The 21,011-nt window shown below is 35.8% G+C and overlaps 1 protein-coding gene across 1 annotated transcript in view; it reads left to right on the top strand.

Annotated features, from left to right (window-relative positions):
• LOC134748763 (limbic system-associated membrane protein-like) overlaps nt 1–21,011 on the top strand; it is an 88,920-nt gene that overhangs the window by 44,256 nt on the left and 23,653 nt on the right. The window contains exon 3 of the mRNA XM_063683541.1: nt 1,411–1,618. Coding sequence (XP_063539611.1) covers nt 1,411–1,618 — 208 coding nt within the window. The remainder of the gene's footprint in view (nt 1–1,410; nt 1,619–21,011) is intronic.

Raw genomic sequence — 21,011 nt, 5'->3', positions numbered from 1 at the left:
TAAGCAAACCGCTTTGATGCATCAATGTCATATTTTATTATCTCTGAAAACATGTCAAAAACCTGTTAAAGGTACAGTGTGTTTTTACTCTATGGTTTACTAAAAAGACTAGTCCTGTACTCTGGTGGCAGAACATTGCAGTAATATCCCCTATTCTAAGAGAGGCGAATTTCGAGAGTAAGGGGTGAATGATAACAAAATGACATTATTTAGATTTCGTTTTGATGTCAGGTGTAAGTTTGAATTAGCCTCAAAATCACAATTGGCAACGCCATAGAACATCCTCTCTGTATGTTCCTAGCTTTACTCTTAATACCCTTTTTTCATAGTATTGGCCCGCTGCCAGAACATGAAAAACTTGGTAGCGACTTGTGTCAATAATGCGAAATTTATAGCCGCAAAATGATTTCTTATTCGTATAATAAAATACTCAGTAACGTTAGCAACCAGTGGGAAGATTAAAGTAATGAACTGGATAATAATATATTAAGTTAGAAACACAAGAATGGAAATGGAAAATAATGTTGAATTGAGCTAATGATTCGATTTGTACGTAAATTTTCTATTTTCAGGGAGACATGTTAGAGTACATAATAGCTTTTCCGTAGCTAAATATGGATCAAACAACAAATGACAACTTACACGTAACTAGAGATTGTAATAAGACAGCAATAAGAAGCGGGTGTAAAAAAAACTAGGTTAAAAAAATAAAAGTTCCTAATCTTTACCAATTAACTGAAAATAATATAAAAATTTGCACCCAATTAGGTGAAAATATGTCCACAAATGCGAGATGGTGCAATTTTCTAAGAACTGCTTTTAAAACTCCGCCTTAGAAGGCCACATTTGGTTTAACTTTTAACTACTTATAGTCCGCTGTTCTAGCGATGCTCGTAACCAATCAAATCGTTCCTAATTAGAAAGTATGCCTGCAACTAGTCACTGTGAAATTAACTTTCTAATTAGGAATTACTTGATTGGTAAGGGGCGTGGCTTGGTTCGCGGACAATGCGCAATGATGACTTTACTGCATCCATAACGCGTGCACGCTCGGAGGGTGTTTTATAGCCAAGGCATGACTTTACCACCGGTTTGCAAAAAGAAACCACTGTTTACAATAAACTTAGATGGTTGGCAGTCCTCAACTTTGCGTTTCTTAAACTTCCTGCCTCGCACAGCTAAACTGTCGCCAGCACTACTTCCGAACCGATACGACCTTCAAACTTTCAAGAAATGAGCGCACTCGTAAGTGACGTTTTTCAATTAAAAGGTACCGCATCCCCTCTTGTGTTACAGGTGACCATGGGCGACGGTAATTCCACCCCAACAGGCGATTCATCTGCTCATTTGCCTCCTTCATCATAAAAAAACTTATAATTCAAATGTTAATGATAATTTCTTTGTTCGCAGGTGGGCTGGCTCAGAGCAGAAGACCAAACAGTCTTGACCATGCACGACCGAGCGGTGCTGGGCGCCCGCTACTCCGTCAGCCGAGACTCTCCTCGGACTTGGCAGTTGAGGATTCGGCCCCTTAGAGCGGAGGACCGCGGTTGCTACATGTGCCAGATCAACACGCAGCCCAGTATGAAGTGGCAGATCGGGTGTATAGACGTTTTTGGTGAGTCCTTGCTCATTTTTAGCGTGTCGTACCTCAGTATGTAAAATGAACTTGTTTAAACATTTCGATTAACTTTTTTCTTATCATCGTTAAGATTGGCATCATACCTACCACATCATATACTAAATTTTGCACTGTTTTGGGGAACAAAACCCCTAAAGGATTTTGTCGCTGTCTGTCTATCAAGACCCTTTTTCTCAGGAACGTAAGTATGATATAAAGTTGAAATTTTTCATATATTCGAAATTGCAAGCTTTTGCGGCCGGTTGTTAGGGTGTGTTCAGGTCACAACAGAACTGCTCTGAAAGTTAAAATTTTCATTGGTTAGAGAGGAACAAAACGGTTGTTCGTGACCTTTCGTTGCTAAACATCGGTTCGGTGCATACAAATGGTTTATTCGCAGTAATATGGTTACACAATGGTCTTAAGGAGGTACAAAATTGTTTTGCATATTACACCTTTTCTGGCGTGCGAATATTAAATGACGAACTTAAAAATAGCGAGAATTCTACAGTACAGTGACGGAATTTGATAGGTAAAATATATTTCGAGTAACAATCAATATGAAAGCCGCTAGGTATCTAATATTATTGTAACTGTCATAAGGTAGCAAGTGGCAAATAAATAAAATTCCTTAACCGTATGTATTACGAGTACCTATAATGTGGGTGGTTTTGGTTTGACATACTTATAAAATTTTATGTTAGCCAATTTAAACTTCATAGGTATTCCTTCCCCACAAACCCGTCCGCAGCTTTGAAGTTGATACTACCTAGTTTCAGTGATATTTATGTGTCAGATAAAAGTCAGTCTTATGGACCGTTTTGATCGTAAAATGTACTGAGGGCTTCGTCTACATATATCGTCGCTGGTGTCCAGGTATAAGAAGTAGGAAACCTTAATTTGCACTAAATAGAGCTCACCTTAAGACAGTGGCGATTCCGGGCTAATCCAATTAGAACTTCCGCCGTTGCTGGAAATGAAAGACAAAGAGTATAAGGGGAATTTCTTGTAGTGCAGGAAAATTATGCAGTGGAAGCGTATGTACATTGTAAAGAACTTTCTGCTATATTAAATAGGCTTGATGACAATTTTTTATTAATGGTATCAATCGATCGGGTTTGTTTTTGGGATCAAATGTCTATATGAGAGCATTAAAGCAATACAAAAGTCAGAAATGATAGTCAAAGTCTGACAGTGCTCATACTATTTTTCGTTAACCCGCTCACCCGCTCCGTACACCCGCGCCAGATAGCGGACGCCCTAATACATTGTCATTCAACTAATGAGGTGACATGATAAGCGTCACAAATAACACTAAAACCATATATTTTTGTTTTCTTCTAAAAACTAGTGTCTCAAATACAGGTAATTTGATTTAAAAATCATCATCATTCATCAACATTCATAGGGTCATTTTTTGTCCCTGTAGCCTGTAGAATAATCCTGTCAAAATTAAGTTTTTTTGATGAAGCTCAAAAACGGTTAACGGCTAACACTGCCGTGTCAGACGTATCTCTGCTATCTTTAGATAGCAGAGATACGCCTAACTAGTGCAAAATGAAACTAGACACTATGCTTTACATAATACTTAAACAAAATTTCAAAAAATGTCTTTAGTTACTGAGATATTTCATGTTTTAAGATAGACGTTTTCGAATTTTTGGACATTGAGTTATGCGTATCTCTTCTAACTCAAGTTAGAATAATTATGCGGAACTGTTCGCAGTTTTTTTACGGCAAACTGGATATCTACTATCTAGAGTTATCATAGTTTCGCGTAACCACACAGGTAGTACGGCGATAGGCGGCTCGCAGTGAGGCGGGGCGCGGAGGGAGCGGCTCGTCGCTCCTAGCCACGTGTATTTGTTTATTTGTGTCGTTTTCAAGCAAAAGGTACCACATTGTCGCTTATCATAAGGACATTCTGACAGGTTTTTCGTATAAAGATACAAGCAATTTTCGTCCTTATGGTAAGCGACAATGTGGTACCTTTTGATTGAAAACGTCACATTTACATTTCATTACGTACGTAATATTGACCCGGTTAAGTTAGCGTTCCGGTGTTTTTTTATGTTGTTTGTTCAAAATATGATAAATTAGTCTTTAAAATGAGTTCTTTACGAAGAAAAGCCTTGTTACGAATGTGTAGTGATAGTGATAGAAATGTCGTAGAAAACAAAGGTTGTGCGACTAATTATCTTAGCTAATCTCACTTTGTAATCATTGCTGAAAACCCTGTGAAAAACTAAACTATTTCGTTTTTTTTTTTTTTTTAATCTTAAGATAACCTACATAGGTACTGAACTGTTTATCGTCGTCCGCTGTCTGTCATGAACTAGTCGTCAACTGGTCTTGTGATTGTCATGTCTAATTTTGAATTTAAATGTCGGTCGTTTTAAATGTTCCAATATTCCAAATATGTATGTCAGTCAGCTAGTCAGTCAGTCGGTCTATGTCAGGTCGCCACGGAGGTTAGAAGCCCCGACAGGTACCTACTTACAAAAATCTTAACGTAAATTAAAAATAAAAAGTGACAAACACAAAAATAATTGAATGATAGTTATACCTGACAATATAATATAAGTAATGCACGAGTACTATCTTGTTACATACTTCTGTAGTAGTTTCTTTCTTTTGTAGAAGATAACTAATAAATGCATAAAAAGTAAGTAAAATTATGAACATAATTTATAAAACATAATTTTATTACTCTTCTTTTTATTTTTATTATTAAAGCAAGAAAAAGTTTCAAACAGTGTCAGTAGAGGTCAATATTAGTTTAAACATATATTTGGATCGCTGGAGTGTGTTATTTTCAAATACATAGAAACGTATAGTCAATGATTCTGATTCTGAATAAAATTTTTGGAGTAACTGATCGTAATATTTTTACTAGGTATCTTCTAATTCCCCCAATAAATTTACACCAAACCTGAACCAAAACCTGAGTTCCACTAGGTACCGGGGTTCAGCATCAGCTCTTTCTTGGGGACTGCTCTCCCAAGTGCTCATCAAGGCGTGTCGGATGACCCAAACAGCGTTTGCCTATGTTACACCAAACCTGAGTTCCAATAGGTACAGCCGGGGTTCAGCATCAGCTCTATCTTGGGTACTGCTCTCCTAAGTGCTCATCAAGGCGTGTCGGATGACCAAAACAGCGTTTGCCTACGTTGCACCAAACCTGAGTTCCACTAGGTACAGCCAGGGTTCAGTATCAGCTCTATCTTGGGTACTGCTCTCCCAAGTACTCATTAAGACGTGTTGGATGACCAAAACAGCGTGTGCCTATGTTACACCAAACCTGAGTTCCACAACTAGGTACAGCCGGGGTTCAGCATCAGCTCTAATTTGGGTACTGCTCTCCCAAGTGCACATCAAGGCGTGTCGGATGACCAAAACGGCGTTTGTCTACGTTGTACCAAACCTGAGTTCCACTAGGTACAGTCAGGGTTCAGCATCAGCTTTATCTTGGGTACTGCTCCCCCAAGTGCTTATTTAGACGTGTTGGATGACCAAAACAGCGTGTGCCTATGTTGCACCAAACCTGAGTTCCACTAGGTACAGCCAGGGTTCAGCATCAGCTCAGCTCTATGTATACTAAAACCTTCTCCAGAATGTAACACACTTTTCTGAAAACCGCATCAAAATCGGTTCAGCCAAACGCAAAATAATCGCGGACAAACGTACGGGTCAAACTGAGAACCTTTTTTTAAGGCGGTTAAATTATTTTGGAGTAACTGACCTTATGCCGTTAATTCCGCCTTTTACACTTACTAGGATTCAATATTAAATAAAGTACATACAAACAAACACACACATACATACATACATACATACATACATACATACATACATACATACATACATACATACATACATACATACATACATACATACATATATACAAACACACATACATACATACATACGTGCAAAACATGCATACGCTATTTTAAACATAAGGCTCTTTCCACCAATCGATTGATCTACTTTTTAACCAATGATGTAAGGACTGATGGAAATCGGGCTCATTGTATAGGTATGTAATGTGAGTTAGCACATTATAAAATGGATTATCTTGTGTAGTCTGGTTACGCGTTTTACTAGGAGCACTAATACAACGAACTCTTACAACTTAAGATAAAAGAACTACGCGTGACCACCTCAATATTCCCCATGCCCTGGTTACACGTTTTACTAGAAGTTGATACAATGTAGTCTTCTAACTTTAGATAAACGAAAACCTCAATAAGCCCGCGAGCCGTGGCCACGCGAAATAGTATGAGCGCTCATACAACGAACTCGTCTAACTTTAAGTTAACATAGTTACGCGCAACCACCAAATGTATGAAACAGTGGTTACGCCAAACTATGTTTATGCGTTTATTTCAAAAACTATGTACTTTTACAAAAAAAAGTAAAGAAATATTATTCTTCACGTCTATTGAAACACAAAACACATATTAAAAATGACTTAACCCAATAAACTCACGAAATATATGAGTTTATTAGTTTTCACGCTCACCAAAAACTTTAAAGTCGATTTACTCAAAACTGTGTTTTTTGAGATAGCAGAGATACGTCTGACACGGCAGAACACCAACCCCTAAAGTCAGACGGCAATGTCTACCGCACCCCTTTATTTCCCACTGATTTCTGGGGCACTGATCGATAGCCCAACCCCGACTCCGACTTAGTTTCGTAACTAACTCTTTTAAATTGTTCACCTTTGTTAATAATTCATCAACTGGGTAAGAACGAAATGACGAAGTTAAAATTGGATTTTTTACAACGTTTACGCGAACCAGACATACAGTACTCGTGTCACGGATAATAAAGGATTAAGGATCATTAGCGATATTCAGATTTTCTAATCTGTTATGGTTTTGATGTTGATATGCAGACATCGGTTTTAAGCCTAAAATCACTCTCACTTAATGTGTCAGAATCAATCATTAAAATACATCCCGTACTTTTTAAAATATGTGGGAGCAAAACGATATCGTATTTTGATGTCTAATTAAATAAGTAGGTACCGACAAAAACATAAGCCGGCCTTCTTGGTTGAGAAAATAGGCATAAAATTCACTTTTGGTTTTAACAATTGTTCAACTACAACTAGGGAACAAATCAAACTATTTTATGAAATATTTTTTGATTTGCATTTTGTCTTTAGTCTATATTATCTATTTCAGTTTATAATTGTTAGTACAGTAAATTGTAAAATATGGGTGCTCACATCTTACTCAAAAATATGTCCCATAGCTCTTATGTCGGAGAATTAAGAACTATAGGACATATTTTGAGTTAATTGTATGAACTCATATTTTTACACTTGACTGTACTATCTAAATATATTATAGTATTATACTAAAATTATGTACAAGTATTAAATTATGCTTCAAAAATATACTTGGAGTTTGGCCACAGCATCAACCACCAGTTTGGTATTGTAAAATTCTATCGTCAGATTTCCGATCCGATAATAAAGCGCTGCCGTTACTTTACTCCAACGGCCCACAAAATGCCGACAAAAATAACATGATAGCCCACTCCTCTATACACTAGAGGTTTAAAACCAAATGCGAACCAGGACAGCGTAAAGCGGCTGTAACAGTCCTGATGAGTATTTGATTGCCAACGCGCAACGGTTGTGGTAGTGAATTGCCGTGTCCGGGAATCCCGGTGTTCCCGGCTCAGGATTTGGGGATTTTTCTAGATTCCTAGGTGTCTAAATGTAACATAATTCCAAATGATTAAAAGTTATTCGCTAATAGCCAAAGTGTAAAGCTAAGTACATTGTTTATTTATTCTAGAAACATTCCAATATGTGCCCAATTTCTTGAAAATGGTCGTCTGAACTTATTGGTTTTCTGATTTATAACTTATTTCTAAAATCGAAAAAATAAAATAACAAACGAGCAATATTATGTAATCAAATTCAAATTAAAGTAGAATTGTTTATAATTAACAATATAATTGTCTCTAAACTAAATTATGTACAAATCAGTTAAAAATTGTATCTATTAAAATAATACAAAAACACAGTTATATTGAGAAATACATTGATAAAAAAAAATACGAAATTGTACTTTAAGAATTTAAATATAAAGTATAAGTTGTGGCGTTCTTTATAAAATCTGTCAAATCTAACGTACCGTTGATTATCGTTTGTCCCTATCCGTCATTTTGACATTTTTGTTTTGTTAGAAAGCAAAAGTTTACATTGGTTTGTAAGAGGTTACAGTGTAATGAATAACAGGGTTAGTATGTAGTATGTAGTAGTATTTATGAATGTTGTTGAATAATTATCAATTACACAAATTTTCACACTTTATTTTAACAATATTGTTACAAAAAAAATCCCAGGCATTCTAGTGTGGCGTGGCTCGTTTGACGGTACCTACATATTTCTCTTTGGTAGTAAGTATGTATGTTATGAATGTTGTTGATTAATTATCAATTACACAAATTTTCACACATTATGTTAACAATATTGTTACAAAAAAAAACCCCAGGCATTCTAGTGTGGCGTGGCTAGTTCGAAGGTACCTACTTATTTCTCTATGGTAGTATGTGATGTTGTTGAAAAATTATCAATGATATAAATATACACACATCCCGGGCGCTCCCTGTTTTAGCGGGATTATTTTAAAAACTAATGTCATCACGTCACTAGTCAGTGGTCTACTTTGCGGCACAATCCAGCGGTTTATTGTTGACAGTTTTTGTACTGTATTAAACATTGGCTTATTCACGCATTCACTGCCGCGCATTGTGGATGTTGTGTTGTCATAAATTGAAGCTGCCATGTTGTGTAGAATGATAATGTGCTATTTTGTGTTTAACAATGTCAGTCACAAGCAGTAATTTTAAGTGACGAAAAACCTTGTCATGTTCAACTTGATGACCGGTCTGGCCTAGTGGGTAGGTAGTGACCCTGCCCATGAAGCCAATGGCCCTAAGTTCGAATCCCGGTAAGGGCATTTGTGTGATGAGCACAGATATTTATTCCTGAGTCATGAGTGTTTTCTATATATTTAAGTATTTATATATTATACCCGGTGGCTAAAAAATAAATGCATTCCCGTTGCCAGGGAGGTTTTGGGATTATATTGAGCAACTTTTACTATGGGACCAACCACGAAATCGCGTAAAAAAATATAGCCTTCCATAGAAAATGGACCAGCCAAAATGTATGAAACAGCCAATTTTATTTATTTATATGAATTAATTGATAGTTTCGTTATTCATGTTCATTTATTTCCAAACATGCCACATTGTTTAAAACATTTTATTATGTCAGTTATAAGATATCGATAATATATCGATGAACTAAATCTCGGAAGGAAATCACAGCGTTGCCTCGTTCGTAATAGAAAAATCTCTGTCTATCGCCGTGCCTCTCTTTTGGTTGATATACATATAGGTATATTAAGTGGATTGGTTATTTATTCCGTTTTTATTTATATTTATATTATGCTATTCAATGCCAAAAATACCTAATAACTTACCCTCTTTGGGTAAACAGCCCTAAAATAGACAAAAACAACATACAATTATTGAAACATGCGTTTTACAAGACTTATTTGCAAGACTGTATTATTATGAATTATTAAAGTAATCAATATATACTTGTGCACTTAAATAGCTTTCGGTTAACCAAACTAACTACGTTATAATAATATAAACTTGTTTTTATTGGGTCGCATTCCTTGAACATTTAAATATTAAAGAAATAACAAAGTCGGGAAGATCCTCTTTCAACAATATTATTCGGGAAAAACCTAATATTCTTAAAGAAAGGACCAATCATATTAGCAAAACATTTCTGTCTTACAAAATACACTGGTAGACAATATTAGAAAAAAATATTTGTTATTTTGTCATTTCGGGTTCGGTGTCTACTTACTTGACGTAAAAATGCCAGTCGCATTTTGTTAAATATTTCATTCAGTATATAACAACATACCATTATTTTGTTTAGTATTAGACATCTAAATAGATTGATATATTATATCATTGCATCTACAGCAGACGGTCTACTTAGTAAAAAGCTTTTAGGTAAAAAAAACTGAATGAATCCGAAATCTGTATTTTATTTATTTAAGTTTCTACTTGGAGTGAACTTATAAATATTTTGTCATTTTGTACGACATCTTTACGACACAAATCTTTGTGTTAACACGAGCAATCGAAAAACATTTTTTAATACAGTTGCTCAAAAAGTGCTACTTTACGTAGCTGTTTAGCGTGCGGAAAGTTGGTTTTCGCGAACTAGTGCTTTTTACTTTTCCAATTTTTTTAAATTTATTCTTGTTCCAATTCATGACTACTTATTGATGAGTGTTAATATTAGTTTCCTTTAAACGTCGTAATCAACATAAAAACCTACTGTTAATGTAAGAATACGAAAAATATACATATTTCATATTTTATTACTTACCTCTTCATCATTATAACACGTCTATTTTTTTAAACATTGAATATTGAAAAATCGTTCTTAATAAGTTGTCTGAATGGAACGGAACGCCTGTCAAAGAAGAGGCGTTTTTTCTTTCTGCTTTAAGTTTCCAAAGGCAACATTCGATATTGTTTTTATAAATGTACGATACACAAATAATCGTAATTAACGATATTTGGGTAATAATAGTACAATGTTTTATATTTACAATTGTTTCTGTCTTATACAACATGCATTTAAAAAAAAACTTTCATTGAAGTGGGTTCAATAACAATAACACCCAGCTAAAAAAAACACCTATTCATAATGTCAATGTCAATGATATCACAGAATTAATAATATATAAGTTTCGAATTCCTTACTTGTTGGTTTTCTTATTTTTTCGCAACTGTATTAAAATACGTCGTTCGATACACGCGCGGAAATGTCATTCTTCACTCGTCCCGAGTCTTGCCACTCGCCTGCGGCTCGTGACGTGATATCTCGGTACTCGTGAAGTAATGACGTACTTTCCGCACTAGCATCGAAATGTACTATTAATTTTAAACAGAGTAATTTGGATACCTAAGTAGACTATTTTATCAAGAAGATATGGATATTGAGACAGTATTATAAGCTTAAGTGTGTTACCTAATTGTAATTTAAGTGGAAGTCTCTCTTTATCTCCTCTTACTAGAAAGAGATTATATAGAGATTTTTATGGCCTTGTAGACAAAAATGTATCTATAGGTCGACCACATATCTCTAGCAGTTTTGGGACTAAAAAGAATAGTTACCCAATATACCTATTCAATTTTTACTTACTTAACATAACACAAATCAGCTTCAGCCTTCAAACAGTTAAAACAACCGACTGCCTTAGTACCTAAGTGTTTATAAAACTTACAGCCAAATAGACAGGTCTTAAGAAGCCGCACCACCGCTGCACCGATTAGTTTGACTGAGGCCTACTTACTTAAGACAAGTAAGGGGGATTACTTTACCCGGATTAAGGACAATTTGCGATAAGCGTTAGTAGCGTGCGCTGCGTAGGCGTGCTGTAAATTATTGCTAAATTGACAGAATACGCCTTTTTTCTTTTCTTATTTATTTTATAATTATTATTTTATTTTAATTTAATTACTGGGTGATATCAAAATGGTAATTTTGACTCAATTTGTAATATACACTGAAGAAAAATGTGAGATCAGTCATGTCATGAGCTCTCTTAAGTCTGTTATTAAGCTCAAGCATTTTTTGACCATTAAGACTAAAATTCTCTTATTCTACACATTAACCCGTGTGTCATCCGAACTTATTCGAAGAACTTCTTGATATTTCGGATCGCCTTCTCAATAACTACATTCGCTTCACGTGCACGCAGCTGGTATGCTGTGGTATTTTATGGCTCTTCTACACGATAGACCATCATAGTGGCTCACTGAGATGGGCCAGCGTGTAGAGAGGATCGAGGGTAGAGGGTGTCGGATGGCTTATGGCCCATCCCGCCGCGCCATAAGCCATCCGACACCCACTACCCCCTCTACACGCTAGTGGGCCACTATGATAGTCCACAGTGTGGGTGGAGGAGCCATTAGAAATTTGTACGCAGGGCAACTGCTGCCCATCTACATAGTAATTGGCCACTCTTAACAATAAAGATTCAATTGGCTTGTTTCTTTCTAATTTGTTAGGAGTGGTCAATTACTATGTAGTGGCCAATACCTAAAGCAGTCACCCCACTTTCTTTGGTACCTAGTAGAATGTTTCTAATTTATACGTTTATATGTACATATATGTTATGTAGGTAATTGTACATATTAAATATGTTTTATTTACTTATTTGCGTAGATATATTTTTTAAATTCTAATTAGGTTTATGTTTTTTATTTTGTAAGTAGTAGCGCCGCCCAGAATCTGGTGCTTTTGGGCATCACGTTCGCCTTGTGTAAGATAAGTTTTTTATTTTGTGCAATGAAGATTAAACAAAAAAAAAAAACTTTTTATTTTACTTTATCCTTTACTTCCTGGAGGAGTATTATTCCGATGTTAAAATTAGTTATTCACGGCGAGTCCTGTTATACGGCATCTCACTTTTACTTATTGGTCAAAGTCGTATAAGAAATGTAATCTTCTTAAGTCTTCATGTAAATTTTGCTTTTTAATACAGAAACTTCTTAATCATAATGTCTTTTCCATATAACTTCTATAAAATTTCATTATAAGTTTGCCCTTTTAAAAAGACATCAGGACTTAGGAAGCAAAATATCGCTCCAGAGCTGCAACTGCAAGCTTTAATTGCTTTTGCTATTGTATTGTAATTCGGGCGAGGAGGGGGGAGGGGGGGTAGGCTAGTCCTATCAACCCAAGTCCTATCTTACAAACCTTTGATGGTTGAGTAGGACCTCTGTATGTGACCACTCCTCTGCATTCCAGCACCACGTGAGAGGCTGTCTCTTCTGCCTCCATATATCCTCGGCATAGAGGACTGTCTGTAAAGATGCTAGTGCAAAAACATAATTTTAAAGTAGGTATACCATTCTCAAAAGAAAATAATAATATTAATTATGTCAGTATGACTGTCATGTGCCAGCGTGACACAATTCTAAACCAAAAAAAAAAGAGCCTGAATGCGTTGAGCTGACTGCATATATAGTTTGAAAAGACACAGCAATTTTCTCGAGATTCCAAGTAAATAGTGTTAATTTATAATTTACTATTTCAAGCTAGCAATTTGCTCCTAAGCAAACGTTCAAAATGGCTAGAAAACTCAATTTAGCGCAACGTATCCATTAGGACTCATCTAAACTGTTGCAATAAATTCGTAGCCAGCGCAATGAGAATTGCAGCACGTAGCTAGCAGAGCTGCAGACCGTTTTATTAGATAGCCTTGTAGATTTTTTGTATTACAGGGGAATTGATGTAAAAGATCATATAACTTGTGGTTGCTTAAACTGAAATAAATGTCATATATAAATATTTAGATCAGTTTCACTCACTATTATTTTTAATCGCTTTTACCGTACTGAACTAAATATTATGAAATATGTCTCACGATAGTTTAATTTCCATTAGATGTCATATACTAAAGGAAAGATAACCAAGCACTTTAGTGGTGAAGGCCGGATTCGATCATTAGCATTTGAACTTTAAAATGTTAAAGTTTGTTAATAATTACCTATTAAATATTCTACTGTGATTTTCATTCGTACGGTGTGAGGAAATTACGGATCACCCTCACATATGTACCTGCATACTACACTGGCTCAGTGACCCAAAAATAATGTAGACCTCTGACACAAGAGAGCGCCAGGGTCCGAGGGCGGACAAGTCTTTTAGAGCTTTATTCTTCTTCAGAACGGTTTCTGGAACGCCCGGGCAGATGTTTTCCACCCCATACGCTTTTCTCACAGCTCGATTCTCTCCCATGCTCTCCAGGTGACTGAGCCAGCGGAGTCGTGTAGCTTTGATGTCGCCAACTAGCTCCTCTAGTACTCTCAACTATGTTCATTAAATAATATAGTATAATAGCCCGACCGCAACCTGTCGGTACTCGTTAATGTAAAACAATATTTCTAAGAACGAACTTAGTTGTTGCTTATAACAAAAGGGTTAGAATGACATTTGGCGTAACATTTTAGTCAAATTGCATCAATATATGGAGCATTGTAAGGTGGCAGTCGTTAATAGAAAACTTCAATGGAAATTTTAATAATGTATGGAAAAATACTGGCGTGACCTTTCGTATCATCTGTGATCCCGATGTTTTTTTTGGCATTTGTTTGTCTGCGCGGACTGTCGTGGGAAGAGGCTGCCTAACTATTCATAATTTTAATCTTTGTACCTACCCTAAATGGGTAGAATAAACATCACTTAATTAGGTACTTATCATCAATACTCTTTTCCATGAAATATTTTCAGCCATTAACGTTTTCCATTGACGATCAAAAAAACTGGAGCTTAAACCGCCTTTTCCCACCCCATTACCAACCAGGTTGAACCGAGATCAATCCATATTTCAACACTTAAGTGTCAATAGAGGGATAATTTAAAACTCGGGGCAAATCCCGCATGATGGATTGGCACTTGATCCTCGCGTTTTCAAATATTCCTAAATAAAACGTTGATCTATCGAGGATCAAAGGGTTGTGGCAGCCGTTTTTGATTGGCAGTTGGCACGCATGGGGATAATGTTGACATGAAGTATCAAAGAGATCAATGCCGCGTTCAAAAGATTTAAAAGAAAATTGGATGGGAGCGTTCAGTTTTTAAATTATTTTTCCATCACGCTGGGTTTGTGCTCATGAATAGGCATGAGTTTACGTTCTACATTCGGTTGCTAATTAAAGTGATTTTATAAATACATACATACAATATTGTTTTGGGTGAATTCTTGTAAATAGTTATTAAAATTATTAAATACGTTTAGGTACCGATTATATCTATCCGAAATAGATGCAATCGTTCTATTTAATTTTAAACTATACTTGCAGACGAAAGAAACAAAATTTACTGAATATAGGTACCATTTTTTACGGATCCGTCCCAATCCTAATTATATTGATTATAAGATTTAAAACGTAAAGGCGTTACATCGTAAACTTTTAATTAATGTTTATAAATATAGGCAGGTATAAAGATTTCAAGTCTGACAAAAAAGAGACCAAAATACTATCGTACACTTTCAAGTCCATAACGGAATAATAGTGAATAAAATTTACAATTTTTTCGTTATGGAGTTGAAAGAGTATTTATATTGTCAAGGGGCCCACTGACTATCAGTCCGCCGGACGATATCTGCCTGTCAGTTAGAACAAAAAATTGACAGTTCCGAACAACTGACAGGCCGATATCGTCAGGCGGACTGATAGTCAGTGGGCCCCTTAACTGATAAATTGATAATTATTACGGCTAACTGAATTTTATTTTAACCATATAGACCTATGATGTACCTACGGCGTTGAGACGTCTTTGATTTTTTAAATAGATATGTACATAAATGTATATCGTATATCAATGCTTGGTACCCATAATTGTACAAAGCTGGTTTACATTAGATCTAGGTCGATATGACTGTATCGTTTTCCCCTAACATTTATTTATTTTATTGAAAATGAATAAAGATTACCTACTTAATTAAAATGTAGGTATAACAGACTAACAGAAAACATTGATTTAGACTACCTTTTACACTAAGGCTCTTAAAGATCCTAATATAAGCCTTAAGGCGGTTCCCTGAGCCAAAAGGCGAAAAATCTCCTTACATGATCATGTTTTTCTAAGAGGCGTTGATATTAGTAGACGTGGAAAAAATATATGTAGTTCTTGACTATATTATCTTTAATAACATAGCTTCCTATACACGAATTATGACACTTCGCTCGATACAATTAATTCCCAAAGTAACCTCTAACTCGGACTTTTAATCCAACTTTACTCGGTTATTTATTATGTGATACATAAACAAAAAAGAAGAAAAAACAATCTTAACTTAAATAGTAATTTCATAGCTTTCGAATTTCGATATTGTAAGGTAACGTTTTTAAAATAAATAAAAATCGACAAAATTCGATCAAAATTAACACTTGGCGTGCATTATCTTTCCCGTTCTTTCTTGAGAAATGTGACAGTGTCAGCGGCAAACCGATGGAACGGCCTTAAATAGCTAAACTTCGTTCGTGCCAGACTGTCACATAAAAATGTTATTTCACACATAAATACCAAGCGCGCCAAGGGGTTTATCGCAAGGGTTACAAACCCGTATATTCTAGTTAAACGTAGAAGTTTCGATCATAAGTTTTTGAGCCATAAAAGGTGTACTTATCCTACGTAACAATACTCCCCTACAAGCAGAATAGTCAAAGTTTTCATGTCCGATGTAAAGTACTTTATATGATAAAACTTCTGCTATCCTGTGGTCCGTAAAAGTTTTCGGATTACTTTATTTTATTATTCTCTTCGGCGAAATATATCTAATCGAGAAAATAAAAGGGGATCGTGTGGAAATACTTTCGAATCGAGGTTTTTATTCTGAATACATGGTTCGAAATTTGTAATACGATTGTAAGAAATTTAATTTTAGTTGCTAGGACAAAAATATATTTTTAATTTTGCAATGTTACTACTAAAAACTGGTATTTTATGCATAAAAAGGAATTCGGGGCTTACACAGTAAATGAAATATTTTTTTTATTTTTTTATGAAATAGGAGGCAAACGAGCAGACGGATCACCTGATGGTAAGCGATTACCGCCGCCCATGGACACCCGCAACACCAGAGGGGTTGTAAGTGCGTTGCCGGCCTTTAAGATGGGAATACGCTCTTTTCTTGAAGGTTTGAAGGTCATATCGGTCCGGAAATACCGCAGGCGACAGTTCATTTTGATTTGGTTTTGAAATATTTGACCACTGTCTGTTTAATTGCTACGTAAATACGTTACAATACTGTTTATTGCGTAATTCGCACAGTATTAGTTTGGTCGCTACATGATTATAAAGAATCATTTTTATGAAATTTACTCTGACGTAATTGAAATTGACGTGAATTGGTAATATAAACGTTACAACATAAACGATAAATATATAACCTAAATCATTATTGGAATACCCAAATTTATATCAACATATTTTTCCACATAAATCACGCAGTTTCACCCCACTAGGCACAAACAGACTAACTCTAAACGTTCAATAAAACAGTTTCCGTTCGAAAACCTCGCAAACTCGCAACAGTTCGCTTGTCGCACCGAGTGACACCCGGCCTCAATAAAGAACCGAACAAGTTCGAAATTGAAAAAGAAATCGCGGCCCGCGCCATGCAAATATCGGTAGGACTACGAAATTACTAAACTCGGCGGAGTTAGTTTCCGAACGGACCCAGTTGCCATAAGTTGCTGGCAAGTTGCAGTAAAAAGTTTCTTTTTCAAATTAGAATACGTTTGGCGTTTCGTAGGATTTATTTAAAAGCTGAAACTGTTTCGAACACTTCTCAGTATTATACAGCTTAAGAGGGAAGAATAAGCTACTGAAAATAGGCACTTTTTTATACAATTTCCATAAAACGGTTTCCACTTACTAAATTTTCCTTTTTGTATGGACGAGTACGAGCTATATAATAGGTAGATAAATAATAATTTTTGTACTAACACTATATGGGATCTGTGCCTGAAATAAATATTTTCAATTTCAATTTCAATAAAATACTTTTAAAATGTGGGTACGTCATACCGACAAAAATGTACAATAGAATATTGTCTTCGGTTACCGCGATAGTTACTCATGAAATAAAACTATGAAAACGGATTATATCGCGTATATTGAATTTATAATACATCCCGACGTTTCGAACTCTTTACAGCGTTCGTGGTCAACGGGTGACTGAGGAAAAATTACAAAATGCAAAAATACCCACATACTAAAATAATGAACAATCATAGACTACAAACTTTAAGGCTGGTTGTACATGCAAAATCGGTTCATAAGGCTAGTTATACACTATAATTATTTTTCAAGTAAAGATATATATATATACGCGATAAAAATAAACTATGCCGGCTCCAACCCTACACCACGGACCCGAGAAGATTTAATTCCCTCCTAAATTGTAGGAGGGTATCCCAATATGGGACCGGCAACAAACTCGGCGGGACACATCTTTTCAAAACATCAGAATGTCCAGCATCATCCAACACTACGGTCTCACAGTCTATGTCTCGCTTGCTCCTTTATCAGGTGGACTACAGGATCCCAAGCTGGTGGTAGAGAAAAGCCATCTTCCCTATTAAAGTTTGGATATTTCTTAATCTCAATGGCCTCGCGCAGCATTCTGGGTATGTAACGCTTCTCCTTGGCAAGAACCAGAGGCTTATCAAACTTGATTGAGTGATTGGCTTTATCCATGACATGCTCACAGACAGCAGACCTAGGTCGACGGTGCTTGACATCAGCTATGTGTTCCTTCACCCGAGTGGAAATGCTCCGTTTCGTCTGCCCGACATATGATAGGCCACACTCACAGTCCAGCCTGTACACTCCTGCAGTCTGTAGAGGGGTATTGCATTTTACAGGCCTCAGGAATTGTGACATCTTCTTCATTGGCTTGAAATATGTTTTTATAGAAGCACGCTTCAAGATGTGGCTGATCCTGTCCGTGACCCCCCTGACAAAAGGCAGAATGGCAGGCCTGCGCTCGACTGTGGGGATCTTAATGTGGGACCTCTGGTTGACCCGCGATGTATTATAAATTCAATATACGCGATATAATCCGTTTTCATAGTTTTATTTCATGTACAATAGAAATTTATGGCAATATTACTAATATTCTGAGAACACCAGTAGTAGTAGTCCAACGGACGAGAATGTGAAATATGTCGAGCATACGAAGTTTCCTAAAAAAGTTTTCCTAAGGAAGATAAAACCGCCTGTTGTTACCTAATGTAATGTGTGTTCTTTTTCTGTATTTTTTTTCATTATGTGGTACACAATAAAGAATATATTATTATTATTATAAAATTGTAGTTAACTTAAAAAAATGCCAACATTTTTGTTTTTCACACCGATGGCTTTAAAGTACCACAACTTTCTTTAAAAATCTTGCATTTGAGTAAACTGCCGTGCATTTAACGTTGTTAAATACATTATTAAAATACATGAAAATTTATGAAAAATAACCATGTTGTTTTTATTGAATACATTGAATTTTGTCGAGATATCACTCCGCATACCGCATACGTTAAATGTGCTAAAAATGTTTTTTCACATCACCAATTCGAAAAAGGGGTTTTTCTTCCCTGCTAGGAGAGATCAAAGTGGCACTTTTCTTCCCTGCTAGGAGGGATCAAAGTAACACTTTTCTGTTCTAGGACACTATTTTTATATTTTCTTGCACATTATTTTTTTTAGCTTAAATAATATTTATAACATCATAATTTCCTCATAGGTGATGTGAAAAATAGTATGTGTCACATGGTAGCAATTCTTTCCACCTTGGGCGTAACACACTCGAATCTCTCACTACGCTCAGGATTCTACTTTAGAATCCCTCGTTACTCTCGGGATTGTATTATAGAATCCTTCGCTTCGTTTAGGATTCAATGTACGCCCTCGCCGTAAATATGTCATTTTGCTCCCTTGTAACACAATCTACTATTTATCCTTGTTGAAAGATTCAAAATCGGCTTTTACTTGAGATTTCATTTATCCAGGTTTTACCGTAAACAAGAAAACATGAAAATGTGGTCCCCAATCTCGAATGCAAATGGCGCCTCGGCCAAACGTAAACGGTTCAAGTAAAAAAGTTTCCATGTTTCCTCAGGAAGGTACTATAAATCACAACAATATTGTGGAAATTTACTTTTGTCCGCCAAATTTACTTTTCCCCGTGTGTTTCGTAAAAGTTTATGCATTAAAAAATTGGCACGCTCATTGAGGGGGGGTTAAACTGTTTTGTCCCGTCTTTTAGAAGTTTTCTTTCAATGGAGTTTGCCGCTTTGGCGTATGAATAAATTCTGTTGCATAATTTTTTGGTGGGGTAAAGTTTGCGTTGGGGGATTAGGATAATTTTTGAGATGGTAATGGAGTGGCCAAATGTGTACTCAGCGTCAGAAAATTCTGTTCGAGGTGGAAAATTATAGAGCTTTTTAAAATTGCCATAAGAAAGAAAGAAATCAAGGTTACATCAGATAAAAGTATTACAAAGGCAAACTTATCCCTAAGAGGGATCTCTTCCAGAAGTAAGGTTTTTATATTTTTATTTGAACATCCAATTTTGAAGTTTCCAACTTCTCCAAAATTAATGATCAAATAAAAATGAGACATTTAACAAGACATTTCACCTAGTAATCATTGGTACGTCAGTTGTGTGTTATGAGCAAAGAAATCTTGATATTTAGGTACATCCTAGCGACGTCGATTCAGCATTTGTTTCTGCCAGTATACTTGTACTCGTTATAGCATAAATTGAAGGAAAATTTGGTCAATTATTAAATTTGTGACCGCGAATCGTTACGAATGCTCAATAATGTTCCCGTAGGTACATATATTGTCTAGGTTAAGTATAGCATAAGTGTGTAAAAATAATTGTAAAAGAATCCTCGTTGTGGCAATTAGTAGATTGTACAACAAGGGCACAAAGCGATCTACACTTATACGAGGCAATTTATTGGTCCGAGCGGCAGCGAGGACCAATATAGCCGAGGATAAAAATAGGCGTTTGTGCCTGAGTTATACACACTGCTTTTCACTTCGATTGTAAGTAAAATAAAACAATGGCAAACAAATAAAATACAATTTTTTTTTAACACGTCATATTTACCTTAAGCCCACTGCACACTCGTGCGCGAATCGCGGCGCAAAGCCGCGAACGCGAGTGTGGTGTCGATTTCGCTGATTAGCGAACTGTCCACACGCGTTCACGGCTTCGCGCCGCAATTCGTGTGGAGGGGCTTTAAGTCTTTATTCATACTACCAAATTATAACTACATTTTGTAGTTTATTTCTATAATAACTATGCTGTATTGTAAGATTTTAATGATTTAGTAATATTAAGTGGAATAACAATATTATCCGATTATGTTTTATTGTATACTATTGCAGTGATTTGATTGTTTTAGTCTTAAAAAAAATTATTTTGTGCACTAGAGCATAAAAGTAGCATTTTGTGCAGCCTACATCTAACACAAAGGAGAACTTTACGAGCATGAGAAGTGAAAATAGTACATTTCGATGCTAGTGCGGAAAGTATGTTATTGCGGAATGACATATCCGCACGCGTATCGAACGACGTTTTTTAATACAGTTGCGAAAAAATAAGAAAAGCAACAAGTCAGGAATGGAATTCTAAACTTTTATATTATTAATTCTGTGACACTGACATCATTGACATTGACATTATGAAGAGGTGTTTTTCTAGCTTTTATCCGACTAGAATAGATTTTGTTATTATTATTG

Source organism: Cydia strobilella, chromosome 17, assembly GCF_947568885.1.
Source record: "Cydia strobilella chromosome 17, ilCydStro3.1, whole genome shotgun sequence".
NCBI classification, from domain to species: domain Eukaryota; kingdom Metazoa; phylum Arthropoda; class Insecta; order Lepidoptera; family Tortricidae; genus Cydia; species Cydia strobilella.
This window is presented reverse-complemented; position numbering and strand designations above follow the sequence as displayed.